The sequence below is a fragment of the Dasypus novemcinctus genome, chromosome 6, assembly GCF_030445035.2.
Source record: "Dasypus novemcinctus isolate mDasNov1 chromosome 6, mDasNov1.1.hap2, whole genome shotgun sequence".
Classification (NCBI taxonomy): domain Eukaryota; kingdom Metazoa; phylum Chordata; class Mammalia; order Cingulata; family Dasypodidae; genus Dasypus; species Dasypus novemcinctus.
This window is the reverse complement of record NC_080678.1, coordinates 130,753,149-130,765,818: the sequence shown is the minus strand read 5'-3', so window position 1 is coordinate 130,765,818 and position 12,670 is coordinate 130,753,149. Positions and strand designations below refer to the sequence as shown.

At 36.3% G+C, this 12,670-nt stretch overlaps 1 protein-coding gene across 3 annotated transcripts in view; it reads right to left on the bottom strand.

Moving 5' to 3' along the window:
* Positions 1-12,670, bottom strand: part of BMPR1A (bone morphogenetic protein receptor type 1A) — a 153,133-nt gene that overhangs the window by 21,467 nt on the left and 118,996 nt on the right. For all 3 annotated transcript variants that reach the window (XM_058299405.2, XM_058299407.2, XM_058299406.1), the window contains 4 exons: positions 9,912-10,074; positions 8,079-8,181; positions 1,852-1,948; positions 1,602-1,701 (listed from right to left, as the gene is read on the bottom strand). In XM_058299405.2, the coding sequence (XP_058155388.1) occupies positions 1,602-1,701; positions 1,852-1,948; positions 8,079-8,181; positions 9,912-10,074 (463 nt within the window). The remainder of the gene's footprint in view (positions 1-1,601; positions 1,702-1,851; positions 1,949-8,078; positions 8,182-9,911; positions 10,075-12,670) is intronic.

The window sequence follows — 12,670 nt, the reverse complement described above, 5'->3', positions numbered from 1 at the left end:
TGTGCCTGTGTGGTGAGCCAGTGCCTATGCAGTGAGCCGAGTGCCCACGCAAGTGCCCGTGTGGCGAGCCAAGTGCTCGCGTGGCGAGCTTATGCTCACGTGAATGCCTGCGTGGTGAGCCAGTGCCTGTGCGGTGACCGAGTACCCTGCGAGTGCCCGTGAGTGCTTGCACAGCGAGCCAGTGCCCACACGGTGAGACAGTGCCCATGCAAGTGAGTCATGCAGCAAGATGACGACGCAGCAAAAGAGAGACAAAGGGAAGAGTCAAGGTAAAGCACAGCAGAGACCAGGAACTGAGGTGGTACAATTGACAGGGAACTTCTCTCGACATCAGAGGTCCCCAGGATCGAACCCCGGTGAATCCTAGAGGAGAAAGATGAGAAGACAAAAAGAGAAACAGATACAGAAGATCATACAGCAAATGGACACAGAGAGCAAAAAACAGCAGGGTGGGGAAGGGGAAGAAAAAAAACTACTCCAATTACTAATCTTGTAAATATGATCAATAATGGATCTTCAAATGGACAGAGAGCACACAAAATTCAAAAGCTAAATAAGCAAAGCCGTCATGATCTCTGTAGTATTTAGTTTAAAACTGTGAAAGGAAAAAATAAAATAAAATAAAACTGTGAAAGGAGCCTGAAAGACCCATTCCTGGTATCTGTGTACTTCATAAACTGTTACAGCTCAGGCCTAGAAGAATCCTAAATTTCCATCAATAGAGCACTAAAATTAGAATGCATAACTAAAGTAGAATTCTATGTATACACTGTTACTGATGATTTCTAACATTCTTTGGAGAGGGTAAGAGGAAAAAAACATGAAATTATCTCATTTTAAAAATAAACAATGTATTTTTACAGGTACACATATAAACATGAATACATTGTAAAATGTAACAGTAAATTTATAGAAATGTACAATACTCACATAGAGACTAATTATGAAACATGAAACATGCCCAAAAAACTTTTAAGTCACCTGTGGATATGACATTTACAGGAGGAGTAAACCTCTCATGTTTACTTTGTACCCTTCTGGATTGTTGAACCTTTTCCACAATAGAATATATTAATATTGTTATCTTAAAAGCCAATACAATTATTTAGAAACATTTAAAATTTCAATGGTTAAGAGGCAGAAGAAAATTAAGAAAATAGTTTTGAGATTCAATTGAAAAGGAAAATATTTTAGGACAGTGAGCTATACTAAAGTTTATACAACACAGCATAACTTAAAAACCAAACAGTGGTCAAACTTAGCAACTGTTCTAAAATTACAAATACTCATTAACATACAATAACTAGCAGAGTGTATAAAATTAATTGATGGGTAGCGCGGTCCTCTCTTCCCTGATGAAAGCTGTAATCTAGTTAAAGGCGTTAGACTACAGGTGAATAGTTTCTGGACTGCACACAATGGTCAGGGCTTCTGCCCACCGGCTTTAAGGGCAACCGCTAATATCTAACAGTCAACAAACTCAAAAAAATATTTTGCATCTTTCAAGGATACTCAAGTATTGCCACTGAATTCCTAACACCTAATAATGGTTGTTAAATATTCAAACTGAATCTGTTTCCCACAAAAATAAATGATCTTACTTGTAACAAAAGCAGCTGGAGAAGATGATCATAGCAATTATGCAGACTGCCATAGAAATGAGCACAGCCAGCCATCGAATGCTGCCATCAAAAAATGGACCTGACAATGGAAATAAACACGTTATCTTTCTACCACATCCCATTAAAAGGGGGGAAATTATAGTGTTAAATTCTAGACAGTCTGCCTTTTGTTAAAACCAGAGAATATTTTTACTGAGAATCACCCTCAGCCTTTTCTCTCCTAACCTACCTATAACAACAGGGGGCAGTGTAGGCTGTAAATACTGGTTACATAAATTGGTCCGACAACATTCTATTGTTCTCCGTAGCTGGGCTTTTGGTGAATCCTAGAAGAAGAGCAATGGTAAAATTAGAAATGGTCCAATGATTTAATATATTAAATTTATGATTAATTTTTAAAATATTCAAAAAACACAAATTCTAATTCAGTCAATGTAAAGGACCTGCATATTTTAATGTGTAAAAATGGATACTGAAAATTTAGCAGAATTTCTGCTGAAATATTGTTATGAAGACTGTAAAATACTTTTTCTAATGGGAAACATATGTATGTAGATGGCGTGTTAGAATTGCACATAAATAAAGTTTGTTTTCCACCCTCAAATTTGGCATATATTAATACATTACTATTTAGTTTTTCGTATGAAAATAATTAAAGTGTTGAGACCTTTTCCTAAACAACTGGAGTAATAAAATATATTTTATTACAATCATAGAGTAGTATGGGGGTGCGATTTCACAGTAATAATGAGGTTTAGGACAGATGTGACTGAAGAGCAGACTACGCTGCCCTAGTCCAAAGCAAAGGCCGCCTAACAGAGGTGGACGAGCAGGGTAGAAGGTATGGAAACTGTATTCCTGCGAGTGGAGCGACCGCCAACCAGATCAGAGATGTGTCCATGTCAGATGGGAAAACTGCCACAGAAAGATATCAACAATTATGTGTAAAATTTTATTTGATTAAAAGTACATTATTTGATAAGTTCTTAATTTGAAAGCTGACATTCAGTACTACCTGAGAAATATAATTCTGAAACAAAATATTAATGGAAAAGAATTGTTATTGTAAAAGTGACAAAAAAAAAAAAAAAAAACAAGCAGAAATTGACCATGTTATTCTCAAACATGAGATGGTCAGAAAGGAAAATCCTTGGTATAATGTTATAAAAGGTGACTATGAGCCCGTGATTTGGGATTCTGTCAGGGAAGATGGGTCAAGATCATTTGGAAACCATCAAAAGCACAAGTTTTACTTTTCAGCTGAATTTCTTATTTTTTTTAACAATTTGTTTTTAAATATAAGGAAAAAGAGGACAAGAAAGAGATGTTAGGAGTTATACTGGCAACTCTGAAATAATCCCAGATCTAAAGAAAACTTACATGAAGAATGGAAAGATAGGTAAGAGAGCGGAGAGCACCCAAGGAGAGCACTAGAAAGGCTAAAGCTCAGAGCTCAGCCTTGCAGAAAACACAAAGAAAAACCAAAGAAAGGCGCTTTGTTTTGGCAGTACTTAGAGAAAGACCACCACCCAATGGATCTACTGCTTACATAATAGTGGCTAACGGAAAAAAAAGAGAATGGATAATTCTTCAACTCCTGTTTTGTTTCTGTCTTCTCTTTCAAAGATGATTATAGGAATGAAAACAATAGAACACCACCGGTCAGTGGGAGCAGGCATCTCAGATGTATGAAGAGATCCTACAATGTCTGTGGTATTCTATATGAGTTCACATATTCTAACCTAAGTGCATTATATATGATGAGGACACTTGTATATGAGATGGCTAAAAGCTGGGTGTGATTGAAGAATTATAGAAACAAAGAGTGTTAGAAACCAGAATGCTAAATGTCATATTACTTTTCTTTAAAAGTAAAAGTAGACTTTGCCAACAAGAGATTGGAGGCAGTATGGTATACTGCAAAATTCAAGAGCTTTGGAATGACATAGCTTAAATTTCAGCTTGGCCAAATATTAACTTTATGACCTTGAAAAACTAACCTTATTTCTCTCTGGGATTTAGATTCCTCAGCTTTAAAATGAAAGATAAAAATACCTGTCTTATAGGGTGAATGGAAGGAAACTAAGGTAGAATGTAACAAGTACCTAGCATATAAAATGTAAATAATTCATTATATTAATTCCTCTTCTGCTGGTGAGCTTGCCACTGATGTCAAAGAAGATTCTAGAATAAACCAATTAAGTCTGTAACCCCTAGAAGACTTGATGTGGCGTCACTAAGAATAATCGCTTCAGACCTTTCCTCCCTGCTCCCTCTTCCTTTCTTTCGTAGGTAACTCTGTATCTGTCAAAAGTAAGGTTTGAATAGATTATGGAGCTTGGTGATACATACTTTCCCTTTTCCTGCACTCTCCTCTTCCACAACTATGCCCCAACTAAGTCAATATTTATTTCCAAGTTTATATGGATAAGAAAAATCCTTGTGGTGGAAAAATTCACATGACATTCACGAAATAGGAGATTCTGACTTAAATTTTAGTGAGCTTGTGGGGAGAGGGATTGGGTATATGGAGAGTTAAAGAGGTGAAGTTAAATGACAAGGTATCATTGAGGTATCTGAGAAATAATTTATCTGACAGAAAGAAACAGAATTGGCTGAATTTACTAACAGAGATTGTGAGGGGGAAAATCAAGGTTTGGTCAAAGCATGGTGATTATCATCAAAATTGTTCTGATCCAAACATGGCAGGATAAGAACATAAAATCTTAAGATAAAATCAGAAGAGCTGTTCTCCTTAGGTTGGGTGCTAGGTTAACAGGTATCACAGGGAGTGAGTGATATTTACCAAGATACACAGAAAGTCAGGTAAGTGATCGTCAAATTTTTTGCTGTTTTTGTAACTCCTAAGATAATTCTGAAAAACAACGTATCCTCCCATACATTTTCAAGGGGACATCTAAAATTTTACACCTTTAAATACTTGCAAAGGATATGTTAATCATTTTTGGCCAAATATACATAATGATACTTTAAATTGGAACTGCTGCACGATTCTTAAATCTTTAAAGTAGAATCTAAATAGAATAGCACACCCACTATCGTCCATTTAAAAAAATAGTAAATGAACAAACACCTCTTTAACAATTGTAAATTTTATACTGTTCCCCTTTTCCCCCTTGAACTTTTATTTCCTTTCCACAATAATCATGCTCTGATGTAATATATTTTATTACATAATTTTCCACATCAAAAATAAGTATATATAAAAATAAGTTAATTAATTTCCCATTACTATATGGTCTTAAATCTTTTAAAAAATTATTCTGGTTTGATCTTTTTCACAATTTTTCATCATGATTATTAGTAGTACAAAGATGACCAAAGCTATATAATTTTTATTAAAATACTAACATTAAAAGAAAAATTTATTGGCAATATATTTCTTAATAAGATGGATGGGAATTTTTAAATGAACCACTGGTTTAGTATCACCTATTGCTAGAGTGAGAAGGCTCAGTGTTACTTTATTCCTATTTTCCTTCTTAAAAAAAAATTATAAATGCTAAAAAACTCTTCACATAAAGAGATGATAACGGCATATTTCAATAATGGGAAATTTTCAGTGATCTAGCAATTTGGTTGAAGCAAAAAACTGAAAACCACCTGACATGTGAACCTATTTTATTATCTACTTTCCCTAAACTCATACTTTTATTTCAAACTACAACATTGTTTGCAAACTTGAGGTCTTATATCACATCCCAGCCCCTTGTTTTGTAAACTGGGAGATAGGTGATTGTGAAAAGGGAGGAAGGAAAAGAGAAATACTTGAGGAGTTCTGTCCTCAGGCAAACTGATATTAAACAAAAGGACCTAAGGGAAGTTTAGGACCTGGGAACTGATTCCCATAAGACCATCCATGTGTCTTTGCTAATCCTGGGAAAGAGCCAGTATACTGATGATGTGAGTAACCTCGTTTAAAGATCACTCAGTTAGATGATCAACAGGGCAAAAGCTAACTTTTATCAAGCCCTTACTATATGCCAAATGTGTTAGGTTCTTCACTTCCATTTTCTCATTTGATCCTTAACAATAATTCCTTTACGGGTGAGAAAACAATTTAAGAACTCCTTGTCCAAAGTTTCACAGCTAGCAAGATTATATATATGGATTTGAACACAGACTCTCAAGCTTAACAACTAACCCATGCTGGTTAATTTTGTTTGGGATGTACCTTGTTGAGGGGCTGCAGGACACTGGCTACTATTGCTGAGCTCAGAGCTCAAACTAGAGCTATTTCTACAATACTTTTATAAGTGATAAAATTTAACAAAGTATAACAATTATATAACAAAACTTCCATTCTCCTACACTTGTGTCAGAAAAAAAGCATAATACATTGAGGAGATATGGGTCAGTAGTAGAATGAATGAAAGACATGGAAATTTTAGCTGATAGGAAGTATTACATACCTGTCAAACATCTAACATGAGATTTGGTTGTATTTTTAAAAAGGGCAAGGGGTAACTTATTCTCTACTTTTCTTCTGGTCAGACCACACTCAAGCCTACATATTACACTGAGAAACAGAGAGTAAACAGGTTGATATAAAGACCTCTAAAGCTGATTCTATTAAGAACAGGGGAAATCATTACCAACTACTGTTTTCATATGGCAAAGACTAGAGGACGGGGAGGAAAGTAGGTCAAAGAAACACTTTCCTCACATAGTAAAGGGCTGTCAAATTGAAGAGGGATTAGATTTGTCTTCTATGGCCCAAAGAGGTAGACAGGAGGACTGATGTGCAGTCACTAGGAGAAAAAGCTTTCCATTGATCAGGTCGGGTCATTACTGCACTGAAATAGGTGATCTTGGGAGGTAATGAGCCCCCGCACTAGAGGACTAGCATAGAGAATGGAAGAGAGAGAGAGACAGAGACAGAGAGAGACAGAGGGAGACGGAGACGAAGAAAGAAGGGGGAAGAAGGGAATGAAAGGGATGGAGGAAGGAAAAGAAAGAGGATAGAAGGATGGGAGGGAGAAAGAAAGAGAAAGGGAGAGAAGGTAGATGGGGGGATTCCAAGCATTAGCTGAGAGATTAAAACATAACCTTTAAGGTTTTCATCAACCCTGAGAACGTATGAATAGTTTTCTAACAAAACTGCGCCTTCCAGTTGTATACAAACAGTTCTCTCTGGGGCTGTTTATCGAAAACACTGGAGGGAGCAGATGTGGCTCAAGCAGTTGAGCACCTGTCACCCGCACAGGAGATCCCAGGTTTGGTTCCCAATGCCTCCTAAAGAAGACAAACAACCAGGCAATGAGCAATAAAGAGTAGACAATGAGCAAAAACAAAAGAACAGGGAGTAGACGTGGCTCAAGCAGCTGAGTGCCTGCCTCCCACATGAGAAATCCTGGGTTCAGTTACTGGCGTCTCCTAAAGAAAAAACAGACAAGGAGCAAAGGAGCAAAAAACAAAGAGCAGACAAGTGCAAAAACAACAAGCAAAAACAGAGCAAAGAGATAAGGGAGCCATTTTGGGGGTATGGGGTGACACTGGAAAGATTCCTCCAGGACAAAACTATTCAAACAGTTTTTATACAAAATTTTGAAGAGATTAGGTTTGTAACTCAGAGTTCCCAGGATGTTTGCAAACACTTATTACTGATCTTCTGATTCCCTTATTGCTGCCCTTAAAACAACTCCACTGACACCTCCTTACAAGAATTACAATTTCTAAGTATCTCAGAGAGATACAAAGATTACTGTCCATCTCTTTAAAATTGTTGTAGTAAATTTTATAAAGCTACAAAGAAGTATGATGGCATCATTTATTTATTTTTTAAAAAAGATTTATTTATTTATTTCCCCTTCTACCACCTCCACTCCAGTTGTCTGTTCTCTGTGTCTATTTGCTACATCTTCTTTGTCCGCTTCTGTTGTTGTCAGCGGCATGGGAATCTGCGTTTCTTTTTGTTTGCGTTATCTTGTGTCAGTTCTCCGTGTGTGTGGCACCATTCCTGGGCAGGCTGAACTTTCTTTTGCACTGGGCAGCTCTCCTTACGGGGCGCACTCCTTGCGCGTGGGGCTCCCCTATGCAGGGGACACCCTTGCGTGGCACGGCACTCCTTGCGCACATCAGCACTGCACATGGGCCAGCTCCACACGGGTCCAGGAGGCCTGGGGTTTGAACCGCAGACCTCCCATGTGGTAGACAGACGCCCTAACCACTGGGCCAAGTCCGCTTCCCTCATTTTTTTTAAGTCATGACAACTTAGCAACAGGATAATTTAAAACATTCTTTTAAATAAAATAATCTGAAACTTCAATTTCTATAATCATATTATTTGAAGTAAGACGCAAACTTCCTCCAATGTATTTCTCACATGAATGCATACACCAGTGTGTGGCCCAGGCACATCTCTCCAAGGGGAAATGGATGTTTTCAAGTTGGGCCTCCCTGCTTTATTTCCTGAGTCCCCAGATTAGATCTTACCTTGCACTGGAAATCAGATCCTTCATATTTCATACACCCTGAAGCCAATGTGGTTTCTCCCTGGTCGTCTTCTTCTATGATGGCAAAGCAATGCCCATTAGTTCTAAAAAACAAAAACAAAAACAACAATATAACTTCACACCAGAAAGTACTAACTAGCTAAATTTGAGTTTTAAAGTGGTCAGATACTGATGGCCTCATTTAATGACTTAGAAATGCATTCACACATATGATTGGGCAAATCTAATTAGGTTTTAAGGAAAATGAAACCTGTTAAGTTGGAGTTAAGACCTAAGGGACTAATATGAGAGTCCTCTGTCAAATACAAAAGGATTTCTAATTAGAAACAAAACAAACAAAAAAAACAGGCCTCCAAATATGAAATACTACTCTTTGCTAATCACAGTCATGTGATAACATAAAACTGACTAGTAAAATTTTATAAAGTAAACAATCTTTAAGTTTTAAAAATATACTTGAAATTAACTTGTCTCTCACCCCATAGGATTTTCAGGAGTTACATAATGTACATGACAATAAATAAAAACAAACTTTTCTGTGAAACCTACAAACAAGATTAATCACAAAGAAAAACAAACTTGGGGAAAACAGATGGACTGAGATCCCAAGAAGAACTTTTTACTGACTGTGATGGGAAATAAAGGGGGAATTTTTGGATAAAGTAATTTTCAAGATATGTACATAAATACACTTATATATTCATTAATATTTTAATGATTATGAAAGAAAATTCTAAAAGCCTTTTCTGGGTGTTCTGATTTACTTTTCATAATCTTTGTAACTTTGCTTCAACTTAGAATTTTGCAGAATTATTCATTTTCTGTTGGGAGAAGATATTAAGTGTAGGGCAAAGTTCTGTTAGAATTGATGATTCAGTTCTACTATGGGTTACTAAGTCACTAAACAAATACCCCTTACAGATTAGGCAGGTTCTACAGATAAAAATTTGGCAAAAAATTACTTAGTAACATAGCAGGGAACATGCCCCTACATACAAGCTCCCAAGAAGGCAATAATTTAAAACTGGCCCATAGGTTTTCATGGTAAAATCAACCACCAACAGGGAAAAAAACACTTCTAAGACATGATTAATAATGAAACAATTCCAAGACCTTACATGGAAAGTTTCATGCTTTATATCTGGTTGTATTCAAAGAGCCTACAATTGTTAGCAAAGCACAAAACATGGTAACTTTTTAAGAGTGAGACAATTAAATGATAAGATTGAGTTCACAAATTTCTTTTTCACTAGTAAGCCAATTCTTCAATGTCCCAAAACAATGCGTAATAGAATTACCTGATCATATATAAGTGTGTTGAATAGTTAATATAAAATTAAGTAGGAAAATAAAAGTGGTTTATTTAAACCAGATTTGGATTGCAGGTGGGAAGTGTTCATAGATTGTAAGTAAATGGCATAAAATTACAAAATTAAATATCACAGTTCCATTCTTACATATCTGTATATTATTTGAATCAATTTTGTAGTTAGGAAGTAAGTGAATTTTTATTTCTTACAATGTTTCCTACAATGACATTAATCACTTATGAGTTCATTAAGTTATCTTAAAGTATTAGGCAAATACTAGATTCTTTTACCTCCTTTAAAGAGCTATATTACAATGTTACTCCAAGACAGTAATTACCAGTCACTTAATGATAATAAATATTACTATATTCAAAATAAGAAGCTTTGGGGCTCTTTGGAAAGATACCATTTAAAGTTCAAGGTAGACAATACAAATAATTCTTAAAAAATAGCACCAAACGCAACCCTATGCTTATAAATCCTAGGCATGAATGCACACTTACATGCATGTGTTATTAATAGCATCATCTGGGCAATGTCCTGAACAGTAGCACTTCAGAAAAGGCAAGGTATCCTCTGGTGCTAAGGTCACTCCATTTTCTGACCTTGCCTGGTCGGAGTCTGATTTCACCCCTGTACCATGGAGCACACTGTCTAGATTCTGCCCTGTATGCAAACAAGAAACTTGTTAATAAACCAATTCTGAAAACCTTTTTTACTTTCAATTTCCAATGAGGAAAAGTTTCTAAGCTTTATTACATTAACTGAAACTACTTCTTTTAATTAAAAAAACGAACTCCATTCATATAGTTATCAGGCATTTAGTAATACCGATTACATGTAAAGCAACTGTACTGGGCATTGTGAAGTATATGGAGATGACTGTGACAATTTTTGCACAAGTGAAAGAGATGTAAGATAAATAAGAATGGCACAAGGTGGAATATGATGGCTTATAAGGAAGGTATAAAGTTGGGAGAGATTTTAGGAAAGCCTGAGTTGTCTCCAACCATTAAAAAAACTGGCAAATTATGATTCTTCTTTGTTTAAACCCTTTGGTTCAAAGCCTGTGCCTCGGCCTTTAAAAAAGAAAAGAAAAAAAGAATCCTTTCTTTGTGCCTCTATGTAGAAGAAGAGTTACTAAGCATGCAGCTTTGGACTTTAATGGCTTAAGTAAGGGAATTGTGAGGCATGGGGACTAATCGTATTATCTGGTGCCTTTTATCTCAAGGTCATTAGTTCAAATCCAGCCCGAGCTGCCAGGAACTGATGGATACTTAAGGGCAGTCGTGAGCTTAAGGAAACAGATTTGTGTTCTTGCATCAAATGACAGAAACCACCATATTCAGTGCTGAATCTTTCGGGTTACAAGCAGAACAGAACTAAAATGACTGTTTAATTCCTCTCTCTGAATCAGCCGAAATGGGCTAGGCCATTCTTTGTAGGATTGGTCTCAAGGGAATGGAAGTGAGAATCAAACAGGTATGAAATATTAAGAAAGCTTTTCTGTGTATTCATTATAAATGTTAAATAAGCAGTTCAAAGTATAACAGGGACTTGACTTTAAATTCCATTATAGTGGGAGAGATGAAAACTACTGAAAAGAGAAAAAAAATATACACACACTGATGACTAAATAAAGGTGTTGGTATTAATAAGTAACTGTGATGATTCATGCCTTGAATTTTATCTTTACTTTCTTAGGCTGAATATTTAGTAAAAGAATGAATATTTATTAACAGAAAGAAACATCAAAGGGAAAAATATTAAAATAAAGAAGAGCTGAGAGGTTTGTGTACGATGTTTATCACTGAGCTGTTGTTTCTTTAAATTTCTGAGGTTATACCTAGAGCTGTGCTGTCCAACATGGCACCACATTATCCACGAGGCTACTGAGCACTTGAAATGTGGCCTAGTCCAAACTGCGATGTGCTCTAAATATACACATAAGAAACTGAAGATTTAATACCAAAAATACAATGCAAGATATAGCAAGAATTTCCCCTCCCACTAAGATAGCGCCCTCATCTCTCTGCTTGTTTTCTTCTCATTGTTTCTGATGATCTTCTTTAGGAGGCACAGTAACCAAACCACCCAAACCACATGGGAGGCAGGTGCCCAATCGTTTGAGGTATACCTGTTCCCTGCTTGTTGCATCAGCTTGTTTTCTTTAGGAGGCACCAGGAACTGAACCAGGGACCTCCCATGTGGGAGGTGGGCACCCAAGTGCTTGAGTCATATCCACTCTCTCCCCCTCTTCGAAAGATACTGTGGTTGGAGACTGAAGCCAGGACCTCCTATGTGGGAAACCAGTGCTCAACCACTGAGACACACTGGCTCCCGAGCTGGTTATTTTGTTTGCCCATTGTTTGGTTTAGGAGGCACAGGGAACCAAACCCGGGACCTTCCATGTGAGAAGAAGGCACTTAACCGTTTAAACAATATCTGCTTGGCCCAATAATTATTTATATTGATTACATGCTGTAAGATGTTTTGGATATTCTAGGTGAAATAAAATCTTATTAAAATTAATTTAATCTGTTTCTTTTTTTAAAATGTGCCTACTAATAAACTTACAATTACACATGCAGCTTGCATTTTATTTTTATTGGACAGCACTGATCTGGAGACTGTGTTCAATTTTCTTGAAGACTACTCTAAAAGTAAATGTCTGATTATTTCTCTGAGGGCTAAAGTCATTAATTCAACAAGGAACTATAAAATGGTACATTCTAATTCCTCATTTCTTTTTATTTATTATCTGGAAGAGCTCCACAGAGATGCTTTCACTCATCTATAATTAGGTTGGTGAAAAAGTAATTGCGGTTTTGCATTGTTGAAATTTGTCGTTCGATATTGGTGTACATTCTTTAATAAATGTGGTTATGTTATACATCATTTAATGTGCATTTCTCACTTTATGTTTTTTTGCTAATGACATTACTTGCCATTTATTTTATATTTATTTTAGACTATGGAAATGCTGGTAGACAAAAGGCAAACTTGGAGAGATTTTCTTGTTTGAGTTCAAAATAGGTCATAAAGCAGTGGAGACAACTCACAACATCGTCGTATTTGGCCCAGGAACTGCTAAGGAACATACAGTGCAATGGTGGTTCAAGAAGTTTTGCAAAACAAAAAAACAAAACAAAACAAAAAAAGTTTTGCAAAGAAGACGAGAGCCTTGAAGATGAGGAGCCATCTTCTGATGGACTGCCATCAGAAGTTGACAATGACCAACTGAGAGCAATCATTAAAGCTG